A 24217-nucleotide genomic window follows, 5' to 3' on the forward strand; every position below is an offset into this window, starting at 1 on the left:
TTCAGAGCTCAGTAAACATCTGGAAGCTACCCCCACCTCCACACAACTCACTCTGGGCTGCAGAGTATGTGGAACCAACTTGGAAGTTTAATGTTCCCTTCCCTTGAAACAAAGGGCCTGGGGAGGGAGACCATCTGTACACACCCAGAACTATTCTCCCCAGGTAAACACCCCCCAGCCTGTGTTGAACAACTCCTTTGCCAAGGATTCAGGGGACCAAGGTGACAACCACAACACACACAAGTAAACACAAGTGGGGGAGTTGACAGAACCGACTCACCTCACCCAAGACCTTCCTAAGTTTCTAGGCAATGGGAAAGAGCTGCTCCCCACCAACTCCAGTGTCCACACATTGCTGCCCACCTTCCCTAAGTCGTTCATGCTGGAGCCAGTTAAGAGACTCTGCAGGGAGTGCAGAGGCCTCCATGTGAGCAAACATTGCTAGGAAGAAGCAGGCAAGAGAGAGCTGAGACCACAGGAAGGAGAGGCAGGCAGGGGTGGGGTGTAGGGTGCACATGCACCCAGTGTTGTTCTGTCAAACCCTCTGGCAGGTCATGCCAGGCCTTATTACTCTGGGCAGATTTATTTGTTTATAATTTTTTTCCAATACTAGGGATCAAACCCAGGGCCTAGTGCATGCTAGTGGGAGCCACACTACTGATGAAAATGGAAGAAAATGTTAGTGTAACATGATCCACACGCACAATAGAAATGCTTTATTCTTCATATACAGCTCAGTGGTTTTTTAGCACCTTCACTGGATTGTGTGCAAACATCTAACCTAACTGTAACAAAAGTTCGGAGTTGCTTTGGCTAAGAAACATGGAGGCCTTTGATGCCCAACAAATAACTGAAGGGATAAGCATATGGCGTCTCTGCCTTCTTTTTGCATCTGTCTTCTTTGCTGCCTTAAATGTTGGGTCATTTTCCGGCTAAGTTTGTTGAAAGCATCTGTATAGGGGCAGGAGAGAAGCCTCTGTCAGGGGACCTAAGTATGGTTCCCAGCATCCATTCTGGGCAGCTCACAAGAGCCAGCTTCAGAGAAATCTGACCTTTGTGGTCTCCAAGGATACCTTCACTCATTTGCACATACCCTCACACAGACACACATACATGCACATTGTGGGAAACTTTCTTTGTGGGGCTGTAGTGGAGGCCAGCCAACCAGCCCATGGTTCATACCTGAGGGGGGAGTGTGGATCAAAGAAAAGCTAGCTAAAGGGATTAAGAGATGAGACAGAGACACAAGATAGTTGTCGGGAGAGCCATTCAATCTATTCTGAATGTGCCCTAAGTTTATTCTTTAACAATCTTAAGTATCCAACCAAAAATGGGGACAATGGCAAAGAACTTCTATTATCATGTATCAGGGACAAAAAGACTTACTTCCCTTAATCTTTCAAGTATTTGGTAGCCACACCTGCCATCCTGCCTTCAGGGTCAGGAGTAAACACACCAGAGCTCAAATCTGTTGTTATTTAGATAGAGACATCCACTACCAAGGCCAAAACATCCGGCAGCTGCCAAGCTATGTCTTATAGGTAATAAGGTAGATTTGAAGTCTCTGAACTTGAGTCAAAATAAAATGGACTCCTTTTCATGGGTCCTGACATACACATAAAAAATAAATCTTGGAGAGCCTGTCTAAAAACTGACAACACAAAGTTGATTTGCCTTAAGTAAGGAATGGTTGTGCCCCTCACCCAAAGTCTCAGTGAGTAGCTGAGTTAGAAACCAAAGCTGCCCCATCAAGGGAGAATAATCATATCCAGGGAAAGCAACTATCCCTTTCAGCAATGAGAGTTTTTTAAAGCCAGAACCCTGCAGGACTTAAACCTAAGAAATGACCAAGCAGACCAGATCTCATATAGCCCAGGCTCTCCAGAACTGGCTATGTAGCCAAAAGTGAGCTTGAACTCCTCCTGATCCTCCTTCCCAGGCCTTCCAAGTACCAGGATTACAGGTTTGTACCATGCTCAGATAATATACATTTTTCTTCCCCACCTCTAAGTTTGTTATTGCTTTGTACAGCCTCAAGCTCTTGTTAGCTCCTAGAAAATGGGCTGGTAGTTATCTGTCTTCCACTGTGTTCACACTGGATCATAAAATCCTTTCATCTCACCAGCACTGGGGTGTGTATATATGTATACATAAGTGTGTGCAAGTGCACTCACCTGGTGTGTGTGTGTGTGTGTGTGTGTGTGTGTGTGTGTGTGTGTAAGCCAGAGGTCAATAACAGGTATCCCCATCTTTTTTTTTTTTAAAGATAGGCTTGTTGTTCTTTTGCTTCAAATGCTAGGATAAAGCTGGAGGGGGGTCCCATGGCAGATTTCATGGCCAGCGAGGATGACTGAGGTAGGGGACAAACATGCCAGGCAGACAGAGTTTGAGTGATAAGTTTTATCAGAAAAGGGAGGGAGGGGGAAAGAAAGAGAAAAGAAGTAAAGAGACACAGAGGACAGAAGAGAAGAGGGAGTCAGGAGCAGAAAGAGAGGAGAGTGGAGAGAGAGAAAGAGCAGAAAAAGCAGAAAGAAGAGTAAGAGCAGTAAGAGAGCAGAAAGAGAGCAAGAGAGTGTAAATGGGGGGGGATCTGTCTTTTAAAGGGGTCCTTTGCACCTGTGTGCAGACTAGTGTACTCATGGAACCCTGGGCTGACCAGAGTACTACCTGAGTGCATTCTGCTAAGTTACAGGGGCAGGCCAGCATAATGCCTGAATCCTTGCAAGGTTCTCTGTGTAACAGCCCTGGCTGTCCTGGAACTCACTTTGTAGACCAGGCTGACCTCAAACTCACAGAGATCCGCCTGCCTCTGCCTCCTGAGTGCTGGGATTAAAGGCATGTGCCACCATCACCTGACTTCCCCACCTTATTCTTTGGGTCAGAGTCTCTCTCACTGGAACTGGAGCTTACTGTTTTGTCAAGTGTGGCTGGCCAGTCAGCTTCCGGGATCCTGCTCTTCCCCCTCAGTGCTGGGGTGACAGATGAGGGTCACCATGCCAGGCTTTTTATATGGGTGTTAGTAATCCAAACCCAAGCTTGCACAGGCAGCACTTTATCTATGGAGCTTTCCTCCTAGGCCCCTACATTTGATTTTTGGGACAAATGTTCAAATCTGGTCTGTTGGGACCTCCTGGTCTAGGACTCTAGTAATGACATAAAACTTACATCATCTCTTTCCCCGCCCCAAATACCTGAACCCATCAGCAACCATCCCCCACCCTCTGTGCCCTGTCCCAGCTCCTGAAAACCAAACATTCTAGTTCTGTAGGTTTCCCAATTCCAGATGTTTCACACGAATGGAATCCGGAATGTATTGACCTTCACTGACTGCCTTCTTTCATTTAACATGTTTTTGAGGCTTCCCCAAGTTACATTGTGTTTCAATGCAGTCAGTGCCTCCTGCCAACATTCAGTCAATCGTCTACTGCATAGACCATGATAGACCCAGAAGGGTATAATGGAACTGAAAAATTGCAAAGTCCTAGAATTTTTAAAAAGTATTTATTTTATGCATATCAGTGTTTTGCCTGTCTATGTGAGAGTATCAGATCTTGGAGTTACAGACAGTAGTGAGCTGCCACATGGGTGCTGGGAATTGAACCCAGGTCCTCTGGGAGAGCAGTCAGTGCTCTTAACTGCTGAGATATCTCTCTAGGCCCCCAAATCCTAGCATTCTGCATACTTTCCTACACTTGGATATAGTCAGAGATACACATACTTACTTGAATATTACACCTGCTTGTGTTTGTACAGTAAGCCTGTTTGTGACCTGGCTGTGCCATCTACGTTGGTATAAATTCCCTGTCAAATTCACAAAGCAAACAAAGGCCTAGCATTGCCTTCCTCAGCAATGTGACTCTGCTTCCTTACTTCTTTTCGTTTTTTGTTTTTGAGAGAGTCTCACTATGTAGCTCTGGCTGTCCTGGAACTCACTCTGTAGACCAGGTTGGCCTCTAACTCACATAGATCCACCTACATCTGCCTCCAAGTGCTGGGATTAAAGGCTTGTGCAACTGTGCCCCACTTGCTCTATTACTTTTTATGGCTGAACACTGCCTCGTGTGTGACAGCCTCTATGGCACTGTCTGTTGGTTGGTGGACAGGCACTTGGGCGCCTTCCACTTTCAGTTTGTGAACAAAGCTGTGAGGAAAATGCTTTTGTACAAATTTAATGGAGGCATATGTTGAGTTAAAACCACAAGAATGGACTCATTGGGTTGAATACAGATTGCCTTGCAAGGCAAACACAGCGCTTTGTATTTCCAAATGGATGAGGTGCTTTTCTAGTTTCTTTGCATCCTTGACAATATTTGTTATTTTTTGTTTTAAGGTAAATTCTTATTCTGGCCACCCAAGTGGCTCTTACGTGATTGTGGCCTTGAATTTCATTTCTCTAACCATGTTGAGAGCCTTTTTGTGTTCTGTGTGGAGGAATGGTGACTGTTTCTCAAAGACATGCTGAAGAGTAGCTGTGTGGCAGAGCATACTCTGGGTCCTGAGTTCTAGACTCAGCACTTAGGAAAATCAAAACAAATCTTTAAAAATGTCCTCTCTCTGCACCCTTTTATGGATGTGGACTGGAGACTGGTTATGCTTTTCTTGGCACTTTGGGCTTCCTTGCTTTCTCTGAAGCTCCCCAACCCTTGTCATGTTTCTGCTGTTCCCCATGTGGCTTAACTCAAATAGCTCGGCTGTTTCTTTTCTCCATCTTCCTCCTCCAGTCAGCTGCAAGATTACAGCTTACCTGTCCTGTTGTGGTTGTCATTTGTTTGTTTTCAGTTCTATTTTTTCTTTTCTTTTTTTTAAAAATAAGAGTTTTTGTTTTTATTTAAAAATAAAGGAAAAACTTTTGGCCAGCAGGGGGCATCAAATCTCTTGGAGCTGGAGTTAGTTGTGCACGGCTCTGCATGGACACTAAGAATTGGACCAGAGTCTTCTGTCCGAGCGGTGTGTGCTTTAGGCTGCTGAACCAATCCTTCCTTTAAACTTAAATACAATTGTCCTCAAGTGACTTTCCTGGAAGGGGGGGGGACTTTACTAATTTGAATTAATTAACAGATTAGTTAATTCATTAATTTTTGAGGCAAAGTCTCATGTAGATCAGACTGGCCTCAAACTTGCCACATGACTGAGGGTGACCTAGAACATATGATCCTCCTAGTCACATCCCAAATGATGATGCTGTGCTCGACTTTACACATAGGCTTTGTGTTTATTTCTTTTAACTGCTATAAAAAATGCCTCACATAATTCTTACCAATTCAATTTTTTTGTTTTTGTTTTTGTTTTTATTTTTTGAGACAGAATTTCTCTGTGTAGTCCTAGCTATCCTGGAACTCACTTTGTAGACTAGGCTGGCCTGGAACTCACAGAGATCAGTCTGTCTCTGCCTTCCAAGTGCTGAGATTAAAGACATGTGGCACCATGTCCGCTCCAATGCAATAATTTTTAGTGTACAGTTCAGTGCTATTACTGAAGGTCCAAGCATGGCAAACATGGCTCTGAGAGGCCTTATCTCCCCCCCCCATTCCCTTTTCCTTGCTAAACAGTTAGATTGCATTCCTAAAGCTAGGCACCAAGGCCTATTATTTGGCCACTTCCTTCTTCTGAGGCTGACCACCAAAGTCCAGTATCAAAGCATTAAAATCCAGCAATCAAAAGCCCCCTTCTGGCTACCCTAATTACAGCCCAATCAAGACAAACTTACTCACCCTAGCAGGGGGTTCCCCCTTTCCCTATCTATATAAACTGCCATTTTCCTTTGGGCCACATCTGTCTCCTCTCTATCTAGAGGCAGTCCTTTGTGCAAATACAACCCCCCCTCTTGTCCCCTTTCTCCCCTCTCCCTTATCTCTTATCCCCCATCTCTGTCCCTCTAGGGCAAATAAATGTCCTTAGTTCTGAGAACTGGTCTTAGTGTATCCTGTGTCCTGTGCGACTCTGTCCTTCCAATTACCTACATTCTAATTGTTGTGCAGCTATTATCAACGACTTAAACTCTCTGCCCACTAAACAATTAGTGATATGTGTCAGGGTTGCATGTGTGTTGTTTTCAGTGGCTATCCACCTTGTCCTATAGATGCAGGGTCTCTCACTGGCCTGTAAGCTTACCAATTAGGCCAGGCTAGAGGCTAGCTGGCTGGCCAGCCCCAAGGATCTGCTTGTCTTCTACATTTTGGGATTACAGGCCTGTGCAGCTTTTGAACATGTGTTGTACTGATTGAATACGGTCCTCATGCTTCCAAGGTAAACAGTGTACTAATGGACCAGTCATATGGCATCTCAAATAGAGCTAAGCCCAAGACAGGCCTTGATATATTAATGAACTAACTTGCATTTCCCTTAACAGGAGTCCAAAAAAGCATTGGGGTGCCTGATTTTAGAATGGAACTTCCAGAACTGTAGACCAAGAGAAAACTTTTCTCTTTATAAGTCAATTGTTTCAAATATTTACGGAAAGCTAGCAAAGAGACCCATCCACATCTATGGAGTCAGATGTCCCTACTTTCACAGAACCAGTCACTGTCTCTGAGGCCCCAGTGGGAGATGGTCACTAGGCAGGGCTGGACTCAGTAAATGGTGACTGTTACTATGGCCAGACGTAGGGCATATAGCCTGGACTGGCTGCTAGGATGAACAGGAGTGGGTTGAGGCCGATGATGGTGCTGTCTTGTGCTGAAAACTGGTCCTGCTGCTCTACAGCATGCAAAGGAAAGACCTGAACTCTGCTGGGTAAAGGTGGAGGTGGGGATCCTGAGGCCTGGGAGCTCCACAGAGCCATGCTGGGAGAGGGAGTCCTGGGCTGAGGACATAGCTCAAGTAGGTGGGGTAATCAGAACTTGGTAGATTCAGGTTATCCTGTGAAGCTGGGGCAGGAAGGAGGGTTGTGGCAGGTCACAGAGGGCCTCGTAAGACTTGTGTGCACACACAGGGGCATTTGAGGAGCCAGGGAAGGACTTACACTGAGAAATGTGATCCAGTTGTCATTTCAGGGACATTTATGGCTTTTGGAGTCTGGGTAGGACGGTGGCAATAGTCTTAAATCATCTAAGCTGGAAGTGTAGGTGACAGGGCAGGGCCTATGGGAGGAAGACAAGGTCCAGTTAGAACAAGCTGCCAAGACAAGATATGAAAAGAGGGATCAGGCCACCTCTTTCTGCCACTTTGAGCAACCTCAAACAGTTGGAGATGGTGGGCTTGGCTTCCTTGACCTGTGAGGTAAAGGGGTTCTTCATGAGGCAAATGGACTGTTTGCATCCCTAGTGAGCCAAGGTATGTCTGGCCCAACACTGCCCCCTGGTGGAGGAAGACAGAAGTCAAAGGTTGAGGGAGCAGGTCTCAGTACCTGGTTGGCCTGGCTTTCTTTCTATGAAGCCTCCCACTTCTCAGGCCAGATGGACTCACGTCTGTGGGGTTTTGTTGTTGTTTGGGTGGTTCAGGGGACTGAACCCAGGGCCTTGCAGTGCTAAGCAAGTAAGCAAGTGCTCTACCACCAAGCTGTATCCCTGCCCAGTTCCTCAAATTCACATCTTACTAGCTCTCCTTTTTTTTTAGACAGTGTTTGTCTGTGTAACAATCCTGGCTGTCTTGGAACTCACTCTGTAGACCAGGTTGGCCTCAAACTCAGAGATCCACCTGTCTCTGCCTCCTGAGTGCTGCGATTAAAGGTGTGTGCCACCACCCTGCTATTCTCTCTCTCCCTCCCTCCCTCCTCTCCCTCCTCCCTCCCTCCTCTCTCTCTTTTTCCCTCTCTCTCCTCTCTCCCTCCTTTCTCTCCTTCCCCCCTCTCTCCTTATGTTGTATCTGAGGACAAGTCACTTCCTCCTGAAAGCTGGATCTCCTCTCCTGTAACAATCCATAAGGCTTTCTGCCACAGACTGGCCTGGGCACACTGTAAGTTGGGAGTGAGCTGGACTATTTCTAGCCCCTAGAACTCCATGCCTCCCTCTGGCCCACACTGAGGCCCAACCCCCACACAGTCTTCCTTCATAGAGGACATGCCCAAGTCAACCCTCTCCTCTCAGAAGGCAATGAGGGCACGGTGGGAGGCTGACCTGGATATCTGCCCCAGTTTGCCCTTAGATACAGGCTTTGTTCAAGGCATACCCCCACTTTGATGAGCCTCTGTGTCCTGGCCGGTAAAATAGGATTTCATCTCTGCTTCAGGGTGATACACAAGAAGTTGTGTGAACTGTGGGGGGCTGGGCCATAGAACACAGCCTAAAACCTGCCCTGAACACCAGACTGTTGTGTCCCTTTCAACTTCATGAGCTTGGCTGGGAATCTGGGAGTGGGTAGGTAGGGGAGTCTTTCTAACTGCCATAAAAACACCCCTATAAATGCTCCACGTGCCTTCTTCCAAAGACTGTGAGGACTTTCTGTAGGAGATGGTCAGGGTGGAGTAGGCCTTGCCTCCGTCCCCTAGCTAGAGAAGGCCTCAGAATTCCTAGCACCTTATTGAAGCACTTGGATGTACAACCCCCTATCAAAACTGCTGTTACCCTAACAAACTGCACACTTACAGTCATTTTGTAACTTACATCAAAGCACAATGTATTGACAACTATTAAACTATTCTGACTCTCCTCTGGCCCCAAATGCCTTATGGCTACCTATATCTCATCCTTCACCCTAGAGATATATCCCCATCTAATCGTCCCACCCCAAGTCCTTCTGTGGCCACTTCCTTGAAGCTTCCAGTTGGTGGAGTTCGATCAGCTGAGCATCCTTACTGTCCCCAGGGCCTGCAACACCTGGTGCTGCTGGACAGATGCTCAACAAACACTAAAGAATGACGAGTACATAAGTAATTGAAGGCACAAATATTTTTTTGCGGGGGGGGGGGATCATCAAATCATCAGTTTTGGGGTTTTTTTGGGGGGGTTGTTGTTGTTGGTTTTTTTTTTTCCAGGGAATGCAGCTCACAAGCAGAGTGCTTGTCTAGCAAGTGCAAGGACATGACATAGTTCCAGAACCACACACACACACACAAAAAAAAAAAAAAAAAAAAAAAAAAAAAAATCAAAACTGACACTCTGTAAGGGGTGTCCAACCTGGCACTACAGGCTGCATGAGATTCAGGATCTCTATGAACCTGGCCAAGCACAGAATCCCTAAAATTGCATGAAATGTTATATGGGTTTTTTTCTGTGGGTTTGGGGTTGTTTTGTAACTCGGTTGGCATGGTTCTCAATTATAAGCTTTGTGGATGACAACATCGTGTTGCAATTTCAGAGAGTTGGACCTGCCTGCAAGAGTGAGGGTTTGCTGAGGACACATGACTTCCTGAGCTCTCAATGCCTTGTCCAGTTGCCAGGCAGGTTCTGCATCACTTCCTCAGGTGACCTCTGTGACCATTGCTTAACCATGAGGCATGTTGTGCCAGCTCTGGGAGCCAGAGCTGCTGGTGCCTGCTGCCCACCCCTCTGTTCCCAGAAATGGTGTATCTGTCCTCTGATGGGAGCATTGGCTGTCCTTGTACACAGGGCAAGTATGTCTCTGTTACCAGCAAGGGAATACTAGTGAGGCTGCACTGAAGGGGAAAACTGGCTGTGGGTGGTTAGAAGGGCAAGGGTCAGGGTTCAAGTCCAGAAGCCTTTTATTTTAAGGCTATGTTGAGTCTCTCTGAGTACTCATCATTACATGGAGTGAGATGAATGGACTCAAGACAGTTCTAACCAGTTAGTGACAACCACTTCAGTCTGCCAAACATGTGGGGAAATGACCCCAAGCAGCTGGAGTGCCTCTGGGAGACAATATTGCAAGTGGAGGAGCAGCCCTGGACTTGGAAATGCCTTGTGACTCTTACAGTTCCAGGCTCTCTTTGGATCCAGCAAAATCATAGAATTTTTTCCTTCTTGTCAATCTACTTAAGCTGATCTTAGGCAGGAATTTCTTATGGCATTGCCTCTTGGCATTTATCCCCCTATTCAGACTCTAAACCTTGACTGTAAATGGTCCAGGTATGGTGGCTAGGGGGCTACCCTGAAGAGTCCCTCATCTTCAAGACTTATTGCTTTTCTCCACTAAATTTTTTTTTCTTGACAGCTAGTGTTTTATTCAGATAACAGTCTCATCACATGTGGTCCAAGAACACTCAAATAAAATCAGATGTTAAAGATCAGTCTTCAAACATCATAGCCAATGATGCCATGTTTGCCTACGATCTTTCCAATATAAAACCACACCCATACTTCAGTGACGACCAAACCATTCAGCACAGCTTCTTTAACTGTAAGCTGTTTGAAGCTACCAGTTTTAGCACTTTGAATTATTTTTTTCACACTCTGAATAGCTGCAGGGATTTCAGCAGGGATTGGGGGAACCAGTTCAACCTTGGTGTAGTACCAAAATGTGGCCAATCAAGGCTTCGAGTAAGTCATGGAAGCGCCGGGGTCTTCTCCACGAAGTTACCGACGAGCTTGGCCATGGTCTAGGGTGGAAGGTCTGTCTCCTTGCACCGCCGGCTGAATGTCACCCCCACTAAAATGTCTTTAACAATGAAGACATTTAGCAAGCAGAGAAAATCAAATGATGGCATTTGAAAACAGGAGAGAGGCCAGGGCCTGGCTTCTTGTTTGGACAGAGCCTAGATGGCTAATGTTTCTAGGGTGGTGGCACTTTGAAACAAGGACCTCTTTTCCAGGAACATCTCACCATTCACTTTTTGGGACATTTTGCCCAGCAGCACAGAAGGACAAAGAAGGCTACATAAGTGATACTGAAACGGTATCTGAGCCACCCTACATGTGACATAGGTTTTCTGTCCCAACCAGAGGCCCAAGAAGAAGCAGTGCATTACTAGCAAGACTCCTAGGCTCCTCTGAGCCTGTACAAAGAGGCACACTGGATCAAGCTTGGCAGCATCTGCTCTGTTAGGTTCAGTCCACCCAACAGAGCAATGGTGGGCTGGCTGACTACCTGTGGAGTCCAGGATGGCCAGCCTTTGAGATACTACATGCAGAAGCTGTCCCTGGCCACCTCCTGGGTCACATGGGGAAGCGATGTTGGCAGCTGCCTTTCAATTCTCTCCTTAGAGACATGCAGATTGGTGGAATGCTGGAATGTTCTCCAAGAAGCATGTTAGAAGCCAGGATGAACCCCCCAGAATGATTCACCCTGCACTCCACTTCTGTTATCTCCCTGCAGCTTAGCTTTGGTTCTGAACTCCACTCAGGCCAGACCTAAAGACAGCCGGGCATAGTGGTGCACATCCCAGCACTCCACACATCTGCAATGCCAGCACTCAGGACACTGAAGAAGGCAGATTGATGTATGGCCAGCCTGGGTTACATGGTGAATTTGAAGATGGCTTGGCAGGGGCAACTGCCTTAAGAAATTGGAAATAGTCCAAGTTGAGTATCAGCAGGATCCTAGCAGGTGTGGGGGAGGAGAGGGGAGATGCATGCACACATGTGTGCATGTGTGTATCTCTTCACTGGACTCAACACCCTGCTCAACCTTGTAAAGCCGAGTATGGCTTTGCCTCTGATGGCTTCCCTGCCACATCCTGCCTCTCCACTTCTGCTATTCCTCCCAAAGGCGGCAGAAATTAGAGAGGCCTTGATGCTCTGTTGGAGCTGGGGCCCTGCCCCTCCTTCACAGGCTACCCAGCTGCCTCCAGCTGGCCCTTCCATCCTTGCTGACCTCCAGTTGGAGAGAAACCATCTCTGAAGCTGTGCTTCCTGTGGGGGACAAACATATATCTCATGTACTGGATCCCAGCTGGGATACCAGCATGGGAGAATCCTGGGGTGGGTATGTGTCTTCAAGAGGACAAGAACAAGGACAGGGTCCATTCTCTAGGTACAGGGGATAAAAGTGCTGGTCTGTGTATAAGTTGTCCCATGGGAGGCTCAGATAGAGATGGGGGTTGGAGATCTCTGAAGCCACTTTCAGCACCACCATGCCTGGTGGGGGAAAGAGGCAGGGGTGTGTGAAGGAGTTGGATGGAGCAGGGTCAGAGGCGGTCAGAGTCTTCACTGTTCTGAGGAGGGTTTGTTGCCCTGAGGCCCTGCAACTTCTCCTCACAGGCCTTGTCTGGGAGCAGCACCTCTGCAGTGTAGCCAACTTTCTTGGTATGCAGGAGGCTATAGGTGTTGTCAAAGCGCAGGACATCTGCAAGGACAGAGAAGTGACAGACTTATGTCGTTAGCTCGTGTGCACTCCTGGCGATGCTGGGAATTGCTCTGACCAGGCCCATGGGTAAGACCTGAGTGTCAGCCACTGCCCTGACCCAAGCCCACTGCTCATGACCACTTCCTGGGAGTATGGTGACCACAGTAGGGGTAAGGCCCCTTCTAGCACCCCAGCATTACACCAGCTCTTCACAGTTCCCAGAAACCCTCCTCAGAGCAGCCCCAGAAGAAAGGATGTCCTTACAGACTCCGGCCTTGGAGCAGGTGAGGCTCCCATCCTCGGGCACCATGTGGGCATTGTAGCGCTGGCTAGGCAGCACCTCTGCCATCTCCCCAGCCTTCTGCCGCTCCCCCATCCTGGTCTTTAGGAAAATTCCAAAGCCAATGTCTCCACCATCTGATGCAAACTGCCACCTGCAGTGGAGAGAGTCCACTGACCACCTCCTGTGTGGACTGGGAGGCCCTTCCAGGTGTGCCCAGTCACGGTCCCTACCTGAGCACACAGCCTGGGAACAGGATCTCATTCTCCACCTGGTGGGAGGAGCCTCGGCCCACAACCACTGTGTGCTCATATTGTGGTCTCTCCTGCTTGCACAGGTAATAGTGCTTGGGCACATCGCCGCCATAGTTGATCTGTGAGTCAGGGGTGGGTAAGTTGATAGTCGGCCACAGTGGGCTACTCCCTCCCCATCCTCCAGGAACTCTGTACCTTGGTCAGGCACTTGGGGTTACCATCAGGATCAGTCATGGTGCCCCCAAATTCCACAGGCAGCTGGTCAGGGCTCATGAATGTGAGTAGCTCCTGTTTCCAGTTATCTGTGTGAGGAACAGGGAGGGGGATCTGAAGGGACCAACAGAGAGCCCATGGGGAGGACCATTTGCTCCCCTGCGAGTTTACTCCTCAGAGCACTCTTAGGCTTTTAGGCCATGATCCAGAACTGGAAGACCAGCTCTGTGTGCCGATGAGGCAGGTCAAAGCCAATGGCTGTGGAGAAGGGACCTTTAGCAGCATTCTCTGCTTTCCAGACAGGCACAAAGCTAGCCCCAGCTGGAGGCCAATGGTCAAGTCACTCACCTCCCAGAATCACTATCTTCTTTTGTGTCGCCTCCCCCATGAATGATTTGACCAGGTTGAAGGCCACAGGGAAAAGCCTGGGAGCTGAAACACATAGAAGGCCACTGGGAAGCTGGACCAGAGACAACTGCTGTACATAAAGGCACAGCCGAGGTGTGCCTATGCTGGGCAGGAGTTGTGTGGATCCGGATTCTGCTATGTCCTGCTGTGTGAGCGCTAGTTAAGGACTTACACCTCTGAGTCTTAGTGATGTTAGCTGTAAAGTGACTGCATGGTGTCTGGATCTCAACATTCGTGGTGTCCCTTAATCTATTGGAGGGTGTTGGGCACAAGCTGGGCCCATGGTCAGCAATAGTGATTCCTTGAGGACACCCACTCAAGGTTTTGCTAGGTGACTTCAGAGTCCTTTGGGGTGGGGGACCTGTTTTAAACATCCTGTTCCATCCCAGGTATACCTGCTTACTCACCGAGCACTTCCTGTGGGTCAGGTTTTGTGTGCAATCTTCTCATTTAACATCCTAAATATCTGGGTTGGGCTCATGGTGTCCCCACTTCACAATACAGAAAATCTGAGTCTCAGTGAGATGAAACTGACTTGCTCAAAATGAGAGGGCTAGCTAGATGTGAGCCCAGATCATCTGAATCCAGGGAAAACAGGATGGCCATCGAAGACAGGGAGCATTCTTGCTAACAGTGTGGCTCATGGCCTAGTCTACACTGAAGTGAGTAAGAAAACAACAGCAAAAATTTAGACACCTAATATGGCTGCAACATACCAGGGCAGGAGTTTGCATATTATAAAAGTATCAGTCTATGAAGGAATGGAGTGAAAAACCACAAACAAAAACCTTATTCTCCACAAAAGATGATTTTGAGAAGTGCTAACCCAAAGGCTTATTTACTGTCATCCCCACTCCAGTCTCCCTTCCCCAGCAGGGGTCATCTCAGTCACAGACTCACCTCGAATAATAATTAAATTTTTCACTGTCTCAGGATAATTTGCTTCCAAGATGGCAAAAAACTGTGAAGTCAAGTGATATTGGTCATGGTTGTACCCAGCACCTTGGATGCCCAGATTTCTGATGCTGCTGAAGCAACAAGCCCAACCCAGACTTCCCCTTAACATGTGCACCCTCCTCTGGGATGTCCTTGCTCCTCCTCCTCCTTCTAAGGTGGTCCCAAGGCCAGCATCTCACGACCAGGCTGGGCCACAGGTCCCCTGGATGGGAAGCCGGTGTGGGCTGTGGGTTCCTCTTGGTCTGGAGCCGTCACTGCTCTTGTCTCCTGACTTACCTGCTGGTAGACCTCCACAGCTGGCTTCCACAGGTGCCTCAGGCTCAGCCCTTCCATATCAAACACCATCATCATCCTCTCAATCTTCCTGCCCAACTGCAGGGACAGAGCAGGCACACTGGTTAGATCATTGATCCACACAGGGGATCCTGGCCAACTTTGTCTTCTTGCACCCACAACCCGTGATAGGGAGACCTGGCAAGCCCAAGGCTTGTCCAAAACAGATGGTATGCATCTACAGTGTGAGGAGATGTTGAGCCTGAGCCCTAGCAGAGGCTGTAGGCTCCTCGAGTATCATCATAGTTTGCTCAACACTGTCGCCTAGAGCATGATGATTCGGGGCTGGCAAGATGGCTCAACAGGTAAAGGTACTTGCTGGCAAGACCAATGACCTGAATTTAATTCCTGGGACCCACATGGTGGAAAGAGATCCGATTCCCAGAAGTTGTCCTTGATCTCTGCATGTGCACCATGGTACGTGCTGGGCTCATATTGCAGATTTGAAAAAGCAACAAGGCTGCCTTCCACGTTGGGTTTGCTCTGAAAGATGCAGAGGTCAAAGGGCAGCTCAGGGGCAGGAGATGAGACCTGTCTAGGTGAATATGAAGGCCTTCTTGGAGTAGAAGCCTCACTCTTGAGGGCTCTCTCTACATCTATTTTGTTCGGTTTTTCAAGACAGGTTCTCTGTATGTAGCCCTGAATGTCCTGGAACTCTCTGTAGACCAGGCTGCCCTCGAACTCACAGAGATCCACCTGCCTCTGTCTCCAAGTGCTACCACACTACCACATCTGACTTTCCATAAATATTTTTGTATCTATCTATCTATCTATCTATCTATCTATCTATCTATCTATCTATCTATCTCTCTATCTACCATGTGTGGCAGGTGTGTGTGTGTGCAGGTGCATACCATGGTCCCTGTCTGGAAGTCAGAAGACAACTCATGGAACTCAGCTCTCTTCTCCCACCATGTTAGCTCCCATATTAGGACTCAGGTTGTTAGGCATGGTTGCAAGTACCTTTACCCTCTGAACCATCTCAGTGGCCCTAGGATGATTTCATATATATTTTAGTAACACTGTAGTATCCCCTTGATTCCCATGGGGGATGCACAGAGTCATGGCTTGGCTACCAGTTTTCATAGTTAGAGAATCTATAGTAGTGACTATCTTTTCCATAAGTAAAGCTGGTTGGCTGTTCCAAGAAACCCTGGGAACAGTGCTAAGAGTTCTCACTATGCCCACAGTCAATGTCAGGGCCTACCTTTTTCTGTGGGTGCTGGGAATCTGAACATGGTCTTTATGCTTGCTCGACAAGCACTTTATGGTCTTAGCCAGAAGAGAAGGCATTGGTGACCTTACCTCAGGCCAGCAGAGTCTCTCTCTCTCTCTCTCTCTTTCTCTCTCTCTTTCTCACACACACACACACACACACACACACACACACACACGCTCATGGAGAAATCAAAGTGGGAGAAAATCATACTGAGACCTAGCAAGAGTTAGAGAGACAAGGTGTTGTTCTTTCCTGGGCCTAGTGCCTCCACCTGGACACACCAAGGCTTCCATGCCTGCTGCCTGAACCCCACTGCTCACCTTTTGACTCTGCAGCTCACACTCACGCTGAAGCAGCTCACAGACTTTGATGCGCTTGCGGATCATGTCCTGCTTGGAAGCAGACATCAGGAGCCCCCTGGGGTCCATTGTCCCGATGATGTCAAACCATACAGGGCAGCCTTCATAGTCATAGCCAGACAGGCCACCTGAGTCATAGAGTTGGATCACCTGGACAAATGGACAAAGTCCTGACTCAAAGCAGCCCACACTGTGCCATCAGGTGGCTAGATGGAGGGAGGGCAGCAGCAGCAGGCCTCAGGGATACTGCAGGGGGCTCACCTCTGGCGGTTGCCACATGAGAATGTGGTCCAGGTCCTGCTGATTCCGGAACTCCACATGCTACAGAGACATGGAGAAGCTGCAGAAGCTGCCTATCTCCAAAAGCCTTTGCAGGTATTGGGGACACGAAGCCACGTATCCCTGCCCACAGCTATAAGACTCTACCAGAGTCCCCTGGGGCTTCACAGAACTGGGGAGGTGGGAGAAGGGTGCAAGGAGGAGGGACTCAGGCCTTGCTCAAAAAAGGATCCAAGAGAATGGAAAAAGAAACAGGAGAGGAGACACTCTTTGCTGGCCAGAAACATGGGTTAGCGTGAGGCAAGTCAGGAAGCAGGGAGGCAGGGCCCTACCTTCCGGAGCATGTCCTCAGATTTCTTGAGGTCAAAGTTCCGAGCTACAAAAACATGGGAAGGAGAGGCCAGATCTAGAATGAGCTGGTCTTGGGAGTTCAGCTCATCAGGTAAAGGCGAGGCACTTGCCACTGTTAGGTCCTAAACCAGGAACAAATGGCTAACTGTGGTGGTTTGAAGGAAAATGGCTCCCAAAGGAATTGGCACTATTAGGAGGTGTGGCCTTATTGGAGTGGGTGTGGTCTTGTTGAGGAAGTGTGTCACTGTGGGGGTGGGCTTTGAGGGCTCATATATATATATATATATATATATATATATATATATATATATATATTCAGCCACACCCACTTCCTCTTGCCTGTGCAAGATGTAGAAATCTGTTTCTTCTCCAGCACCAAGTCAGTATGAAGCCACCATGTCCCACCATGATGATAAGGGACTGAAGCTCTGAAACTGTAAGCCACCCAATGAAATGTTTTCCTTTATAAGAGTTGCTGTGGTCATGGTGTCTCTTCACAGCAATAGAAACCCTAACTAAGACAATAACTGAGGTGCCTGTTTAACATATCAAAGTGGACCTGGCTGCCAGGTTCTCCCAGCATCCCTCAGTCCCTACCTGCTACAGGGTATGGCTGGCATACCCCACCCCTACCCTAAATTTCTCCACCCCAGGGGCTGTTGCCCTCCCCCCATCTCCCCTTCCCTATATAATCCAGACATTTTGGTTACCTGGCCCTTTCCATCTACCCTGTGCCCTCCTAGTCTCTTGGTCTGACTCTTGCCTCTCCCTACCCCTCTCTCCCCACGTGGCTCAGTCTGGCCATGTTCACTCTGGACTCTCCCAGATGTCCCTGCCTCTGGCTATGCTCTCTCCCTTTTAACTGCAATAAACTTTCTCCTCCACCATACCTAGGAACAGTCATGTCCTTCCTTCCTTCTTTCTTTCTTTCTTTCTTTCTTTCTTTCTTTCTTTCTTTCTCATTCAGCCACCAGGCCTGATGACCTGAGTTTGATCTCTGGAACCCATATAATAGAGAGAAATCAATCAGCAAACTTCTGTGGACTCTATATGCACAAGTACTCCCATCTCCCAATAAACAAACGAGCGGATATAAAAATAATTTTAATATTAGGATGAACTGGTCCCTAGAGATGTATGAGGACAAAATTAGGGTGTCCTCACTTTTCCTTATATTCTCAAAATACCCTTGGGGTTGGGAATCTATGTGTGTATCTGTTCATGCAGGTGTGTGTATATGAGTGTGGAGGCCAGGGGTTGATATTAGGTGTCCTCCTTGGTCACTTTCTCACTGAAATAGAACTCATCAATTGCGTAGAATAATGGCTGACCAGGAAGCCTCATCTCCCCAGTTATGAGGTTACACACAGACCATGCTGGATCTTGCTCTTTATATAGGAGCTGGGAGAAGAAACTTGGTCCTCATGTTTGCTCAGCAAGTACCTTAATGAACTCAGATAGAACTACAGGCTTGCCTCTAGCCCATTGCTATAGTCTATTTTAGAAATGCTTTGGCAGCTTTTTTGTTTGTTTGTGGGTTTTTTTTGTTTTGTTTTGTTTTGTTTTTGTTTTGTTTTTCGAGACAGGGTTTCTCTGTGTAGCTTTGGAGCCTATCCTGGCACTCGCTCTGGAGACCAGGCTGGCCTCGAACTCACAGAGATTCACCTGCCTCTGCCTTCCAAGGGCTGGGATTAAAGGTGTGCACCACCAACGCCTGGCCTGGCAGCTTCTTTTTATTTCAACTAGCTTGCTATTAAATTTCCCACTGATGGAGCTAAAGTGAAATGGAACATCACAGATGTTCAAGTGGAAGGTGACTTTTCTGCCAGACAGGGCAGTCACCTCAGGAAAGAACCATGAAGGCCATTAGCTCAGCCTCCATCATCTCCTGTGACAAGTTGTTCACTGCATACATAGGCAGCCCACCCCACTCCTCACAGCTTTGACTGAGCCCAACCTGTCTCATAAGGGCTCCAGTCCCATTGTCACAGGCCAAATAAATACACACAGCTGCTTGGCAGTGTGGGCGTCACACCCTGAGAACAAGTCCCTGCAATTACAGTCTGCCCTGTCCTATGTGTTCATTAGAGTCACCTGCATTGGTGCTGGCCCATTGAATGGTCTGTGATGATGGGACCAGCCATCTCTGAACTTCTCAGTGTCTCTAGCTATATGTGGTTACCGAGCAACAGAAATGTAGCCAATGAGATGAGGACCTGAAGACTTAATATAATTTGGGTAGTTAAATGTGTCTATGGACTACCAAACTGAATATGGAAGTTCTAAATATATTATCATTTAAAGGTTTGCTTGCTGTGTCTGGATCTTTTCTGTTCCAAGTTTAAATTCTCAGAGTTTTATAGACTTAGCTGCTGGCTTGAGTAGAACCTGAGTTCTCACCATATTTTATAATTGGATATTGCTTTAGATAAGAATACTACTTGTTGGGCTGGAGAGATGGCTCAGAGGTTAAGAGCACTGACTGCTCTTCCAGAGGTTCTGAGTTCAATTCCCAGCAACCATATGGTAGCTCACAACCATCCATTATGAAACCTGGTGCCCTCTTCTGGTGTGCAGATATACATGGAATCAGAATGTTGTATATATAATAAATAAATAAAATCTTTTAAAAAAGAATACTACTTGTTTTTTGTTGATCCTATTGGCTTTTTTCCCCTGAAAACATAAATCTGTTTTAGTAGTAAAATTTAAAAACTGTTTCTAAAAATAAACACAGAAAGAACAAAAAGAAAGGGGTAGAGTAGCCTTTGGGTTGGGGCTTCCTTCATGTAGGCCTGGTGACGTCATATTTGACTCAGAACCTTGAAGACAGGAATGAATACCATGCCTACAATGGCACGCAAGAAAGCAAGGCTGAGAGACAGGCTTCTCACAGATGTCTGCTAGCACAACGTGGAGCCGGAGCTCAGTTACAAGCCTGTCTTGTCAACAACTGTTTAAACCATGCACCTGTGTCCACTTTCTGGGGTGAGTCTTGACTTTCTCCTACCTCAAGTACAAACTCTATCCCATGCAAAGTAGTGAGTTAAAAAAAGCATTTCTCACCCCAGCCCTCCCCATTCCCCAGCCTTGGTGCCATTTCTGGTATTACTTTTCCAGACTCCTGTGACTTCCAGAAGTTCCTCCTCTGCCATTACTTTAATTCACTGCTCAGTGTCCCAGGGGACTGAAGGCAGACCCAAGTCCTAAAGACAGTGTTCACTGCTACCTGGTTCAAGGCCAAGCTGGGGAGGCCCTAGGGCCTCCCAGGTATTTACTCTGTTGAAGCCAAAGGCACTGAGGTAAAAGTATTAAATCAAGGTAGACATACAACAGAGAAAGAAGATCCCCTAGGGCAAGCTGTCTAATTAGGCTAGCTAATCAGCAAGCTCTAGGTTCAGCAAGAGGCCCTGCTCAATAAATACAGTGGAGAGTGATTAAGGGAGGCACCAGGCAGCAGTCTCTGGCCTCCACATGCCTCCGCTACCCTCATGCCTCTCCTCTCATGGTCATGACCCTTCTAGATGCTCTCTGCCTGTGCTTTCCCTCACAACTATAATAAACCTCCTCCTCTTCAACCCATACCTAGGAGCAGTCATTTCCTCATTTTTTTTCATTCAAGTGACTCGCATCCCCTCTGTAGAGGAAGGCTCAGATGAGTCTGTGCTGTGCATTTAATGGCAGTGAAGCTTAGATTCTAGCCTAGAGCAGGCCCATTGGAAACCTATGTCTCAGAAGGATGGTCCTCTGTAGTGCCCCACCTCAACTTTCTTGTCATCTTGTTCCTTTCTGTCCTTTCCCTTGCTCTCTGCCTTCCTGATCCCTGTGACCTCACCTCGGAGCCAGCGCAGAAGGAAGTAGTCATCAGCTTTGGGCAGGATGGGCAGCACGTCCTGGAGGTTCTCCCGGAACTAGGAGGAAAAGGACAGACATAATAGTCAGAGTGTTACTGGGCCCTGACAGCTGAAACCAGGGAAGACAGCGCCCTGTCCTCAGCTGGCCAATCAAGAGACAAGCAACAGTAAAATGCTGAGAAGGGGAGTTACTCAATGTAGCCACATTGGAAAGAGAAACAAATAAAGAGGCCCAGTGGTTCCCTACACACAGAGGTTCTGGAATGAGGATTAAGTTTGAACAAAGAACAAGAGAGGCATGCATAACTAAGCAGTCCTGACAAGAGGTGGTTCTATCCACCACCAACCTGTCATGTTTATCCAGTCTATCAGAGGAGCTGTTAGAACAGTGTGAACCTCTTCTTGGGAGACAAGTACCTCTCCTGCCTAGTGCCAGTGCCTTCCCCGAATAAATACCAGAACTCTGGCCTTTTCTTCCCCAATTCTGGGTGATTCTGATGAAGGCTAGCCTCATGGTTCTAGAGACATTACCCCAGAAATTGCATCCTGATGGTCTGGAACAGAGAAGAGTTCCTCTCTCTTATCTTCAGTTGCCTCATTTGTGAAATGAAGGTAATGTCAAATTTGTCCAATCAAAGCTTGAATGTGTTTAAAATAAACATGTAAACCAGGTTTGGTCGTGCATATCTGCAACCCCAGCACTCAGGAAGATGAGGCAGGAGGATCAGGGGTTTGAGACAAGTCTGGGCTACATATGGAGTACATATCTAAAAAAGAAAAGAAAAGAAAACCAACAGGACTGAAGAGATGGCTCAGCAGTTAAAGATTGGATATTCTTCCAGAGGATCCAGGTTTGATTCCCAGCACCCACATGGCACCAGCCATGCATGTGATGCACATATATACATACATGTAAAACACTCATAAAACACACACACACACACACACACACACACACACACACACACACACACGCACACACACACCCCCTCTGTAAAGCTGGACCTAGTGCCCTAGAAGCAGAGATAAGTAGATCTTGTGATTTTAGAGCCAGTCAGGCCTGGGTACCTCAAATCTCTAAAAAGTAGCAATAATAATTGTTTAATTTTTGAGACAGGGTCTTACTATGTACGTAGACCAGACTGACCTGCCTCTGCCTCCCAAGTGTTGGGATTAAAGGTATTTGCCACCATGCCTGGCCAATAGTAATAATCCAAAAAATGAGAATACATTCTGCTTTGCTTACATAATTAGACGGGAATATGTGAAGACAAATGACCAAACATAAAGGAAGAAAGTCCCACACTTTAACAAGCAGACCATGAGGCCTTGGGGCTGATAACCCACAATGCTGTGTACAAACATTCACAGCCTAACCCCTAATGGCTAGTCTACAAATAAGTGGTGCTCTATAATTTCCTAAAGTCAGCCTCAGAGGCAGCTACTGACCCTGCACAAACAGCTTATTTGATGACTAACTAAACTTCTAGTCATCTGCTGTGACAGGCCAACCTACAGCATCACCTCGGTCAAGTCATACCTTCTCTGGGAGTGCACTGCTGTCATTGCATGGCTGTGCATCTAACAGATTCTCCTCTTTGGCCTTTTTCTTTTTGGTAAATCCATAGCCTTCATGTACCTCACCTGTCACTGTCATTCAGCGTGATAGTCTGGTGCTAACAAGGATTAAAGCATGAATCCCCGAAGGCAATGAGAAGATTCACACTGGAAGACAGCTGCAGCCTCAGGGACCAGAGGAATTCTTGTTGGGGTTGGAGGGTGTGAAGGGGGACAGTGCCCCTTAAGAAACAATAATGCTGCACCCCTCATCCCCTCTAGGCAACTGTTCCCTCAGCCTGGAGAAAAGCCACCATATAGTGTCATATGAAGATTGTGTGTCCGAAAGTGTGACCACAGTATCACATGAAGATTGTGTCTGGAAGTGTGACCACAGTGTCACTTGAAGAGTGTGTGTCTGGAAGTGTTACCACAGTGTCACTTGAAGAGTGTGTGTCTGGAAGTGTGACCATAGTATCATATGAAGACTGTATGTCTGCAAGTGTGCATAGTGTCACATGAAGACTGTGTGTCTAGAAGTGTGACATAATGTCATATGAAAACTATGTGTCTGGGAGTGTGACCACAGTGTCATACCAAGACTGTGTGTCTGCAAGTGTGACCACAGTGGTCCACGCTAAGCTCAGGAAGACTAGACTCTAGAAGGAAATGATCCTATGCACAGTCGTGCAGAGCTCTGGTCCATCCACAAGCCTTTCCCCTTCTTCCTCGTTTCTTTTCTCATAATTTTTAAAACAGCTCATAGGGCTCTCTATCACAATCTGATCCCAGAGGCCAGATGTCTAGTTCCAAAAGAACCCTGTGCCTGGTGCTTCCTGAGGCCATCAGTGCTGGGAGGCTGGTCAGATCCCACTGTTCCACTAAGGACCTCTCTTTCACCAGGAGAGCCTTGGCTGAATTCCAAACTCCCCTCCTTCACCCAGGACTCTCATTTCTCCCTGTAGGGTCCTTCCCTATGGGAGACACTTCAAAACAATCCATTCATCTCTTGTTCTTTGAGAGAGTGTCACTAGGTTCAGCTAGTCTTGAACTTGACAATCTTCCAGCCTTTGCTTCTCAAGGCTGGGATTCCAGACCCAATGCCTCCGGTGCCTGGCCTTCTGTCACAAATCTTAAGCTTCCCTGAGTGTGAGCCTGGGCTGGACTCCTAAGGCCTGGGCCTTCCCTTTCTGGTGGCTTCCCTTCTGTAGGTACAGCCTACAGTATGCTCTCAAAATAAGAGCCCTTAGCCTTTTATTTTTCTGTGATAATTAAAAGTAAATAAATACCTCTGATAAGAAGACTGTGAACCCTGGCAACAGAAACCAAAGCAAACCAAACATTGTCGAAATCTGGGCAGAGCTCTCTGATCTGCCTGGCAATAGCCACAGGCTGGGAACAGAGGCCAGGGCTGGGTGGTGGAGCACGCTGTGCTGGAAGGCTGAATACACACACACACACACACACACACACACACACACACACACACACGCACACGCACACGCACACGCACACGCACACGCACACGCACACGCACACGCACACCATGAAATAACCCAGAGAGGAGAGGAGGGGTGCAGTATGCAGTGCAGCGGCCTTGGAACAGTGCTTGGGAGGCACTGGGCTTCACCATCCAGTCCCCACACAGCACTACAGCCAATGTGAGTTCAGCTCCCGCACCTTTCACCTTCCACCCGCCTCACTCCTCACCCTGGCCAGTGTCTCCTGCTGCTGCGGGCTCAGTTCTCCAACTTGTCCGCTCATGGTGCTCTCTGCCTAGCTTCGTCTGCCACCACCCTGGCCCAGTTATGCCTAGCAGGTCTGATGCTGGTCCCGCCCCATGGGAGAGTCACTGTTTCTGCCCCGCCCTACCCAGTGCTCCCTGGTTTTTGTTTTTGTTTTGTTTCGTCTGCCCAGGTCATCAGGCCTACCCTATGGGGCAGAGGGGTGACTTGACCTCAAGAGGTAGGTGTCTTGAGAGTCTGAGGCAGCAAGTGGCCTCTACCTCCACGTCTTCACATGCTCAGGGCTCTGAC

General features: G+C 47.7%; 1 protein-coding gene and 1 pseudogene across 1 annotated transcript; both read right to left on the reverse strand.

Moving 5' to 3' along the window:
* Positions 1–10127: 10127 nt before the first annotated feature.
* On the reverse strand, positions 10128–10429 carry LOC118239611 (annotated as a pseudogene).
* Positions 10430–11959: 1530 nt separating this feature from the next.
* On the reverse strand, positions 11960–23945 carry LOC100759451 (SEC14-like protein 4). The gene is made up of 12 exons (XM_027387306.2): positions 23892–23945; positions 20606–20681; positions 16752–16795; positions 16402–16461; positions 16102–16290; positions 14506–14601; positions 14173–14233; positions 13213–13296; positions 12847–12953; positions 12631–12770; positions 12382–12551; positions 11960–12117 (listed from the first exon to the last, which is right to left on the reverse strand). Exons 1-12 carry the CDS (start codon positions 23943–23945, stop codon positions 11960–11962), a joined length of 1239 nt encoding a protein of 412 aa, XP_027243107.1.
* Between the last annotated feature and the right edge of the window lie 272 nt (positions 23946–24217).

This window comes from Cricetulus griseus, assembly GCF_003668045.3.
Source record: "Cricetulus griseus strain 17A/GY chromosome 1 unlocalized genomic scaffold, alternate assembly CriGri-PICRH-1.0 chr1_1, whole genome shotgun sequence".
Lineage (NCBI taxonomy): Eukaryota > Metazoa > Chordata > Mammalia > Rodentia > Cricetidae > Cricetulus > Cricetulus griseus.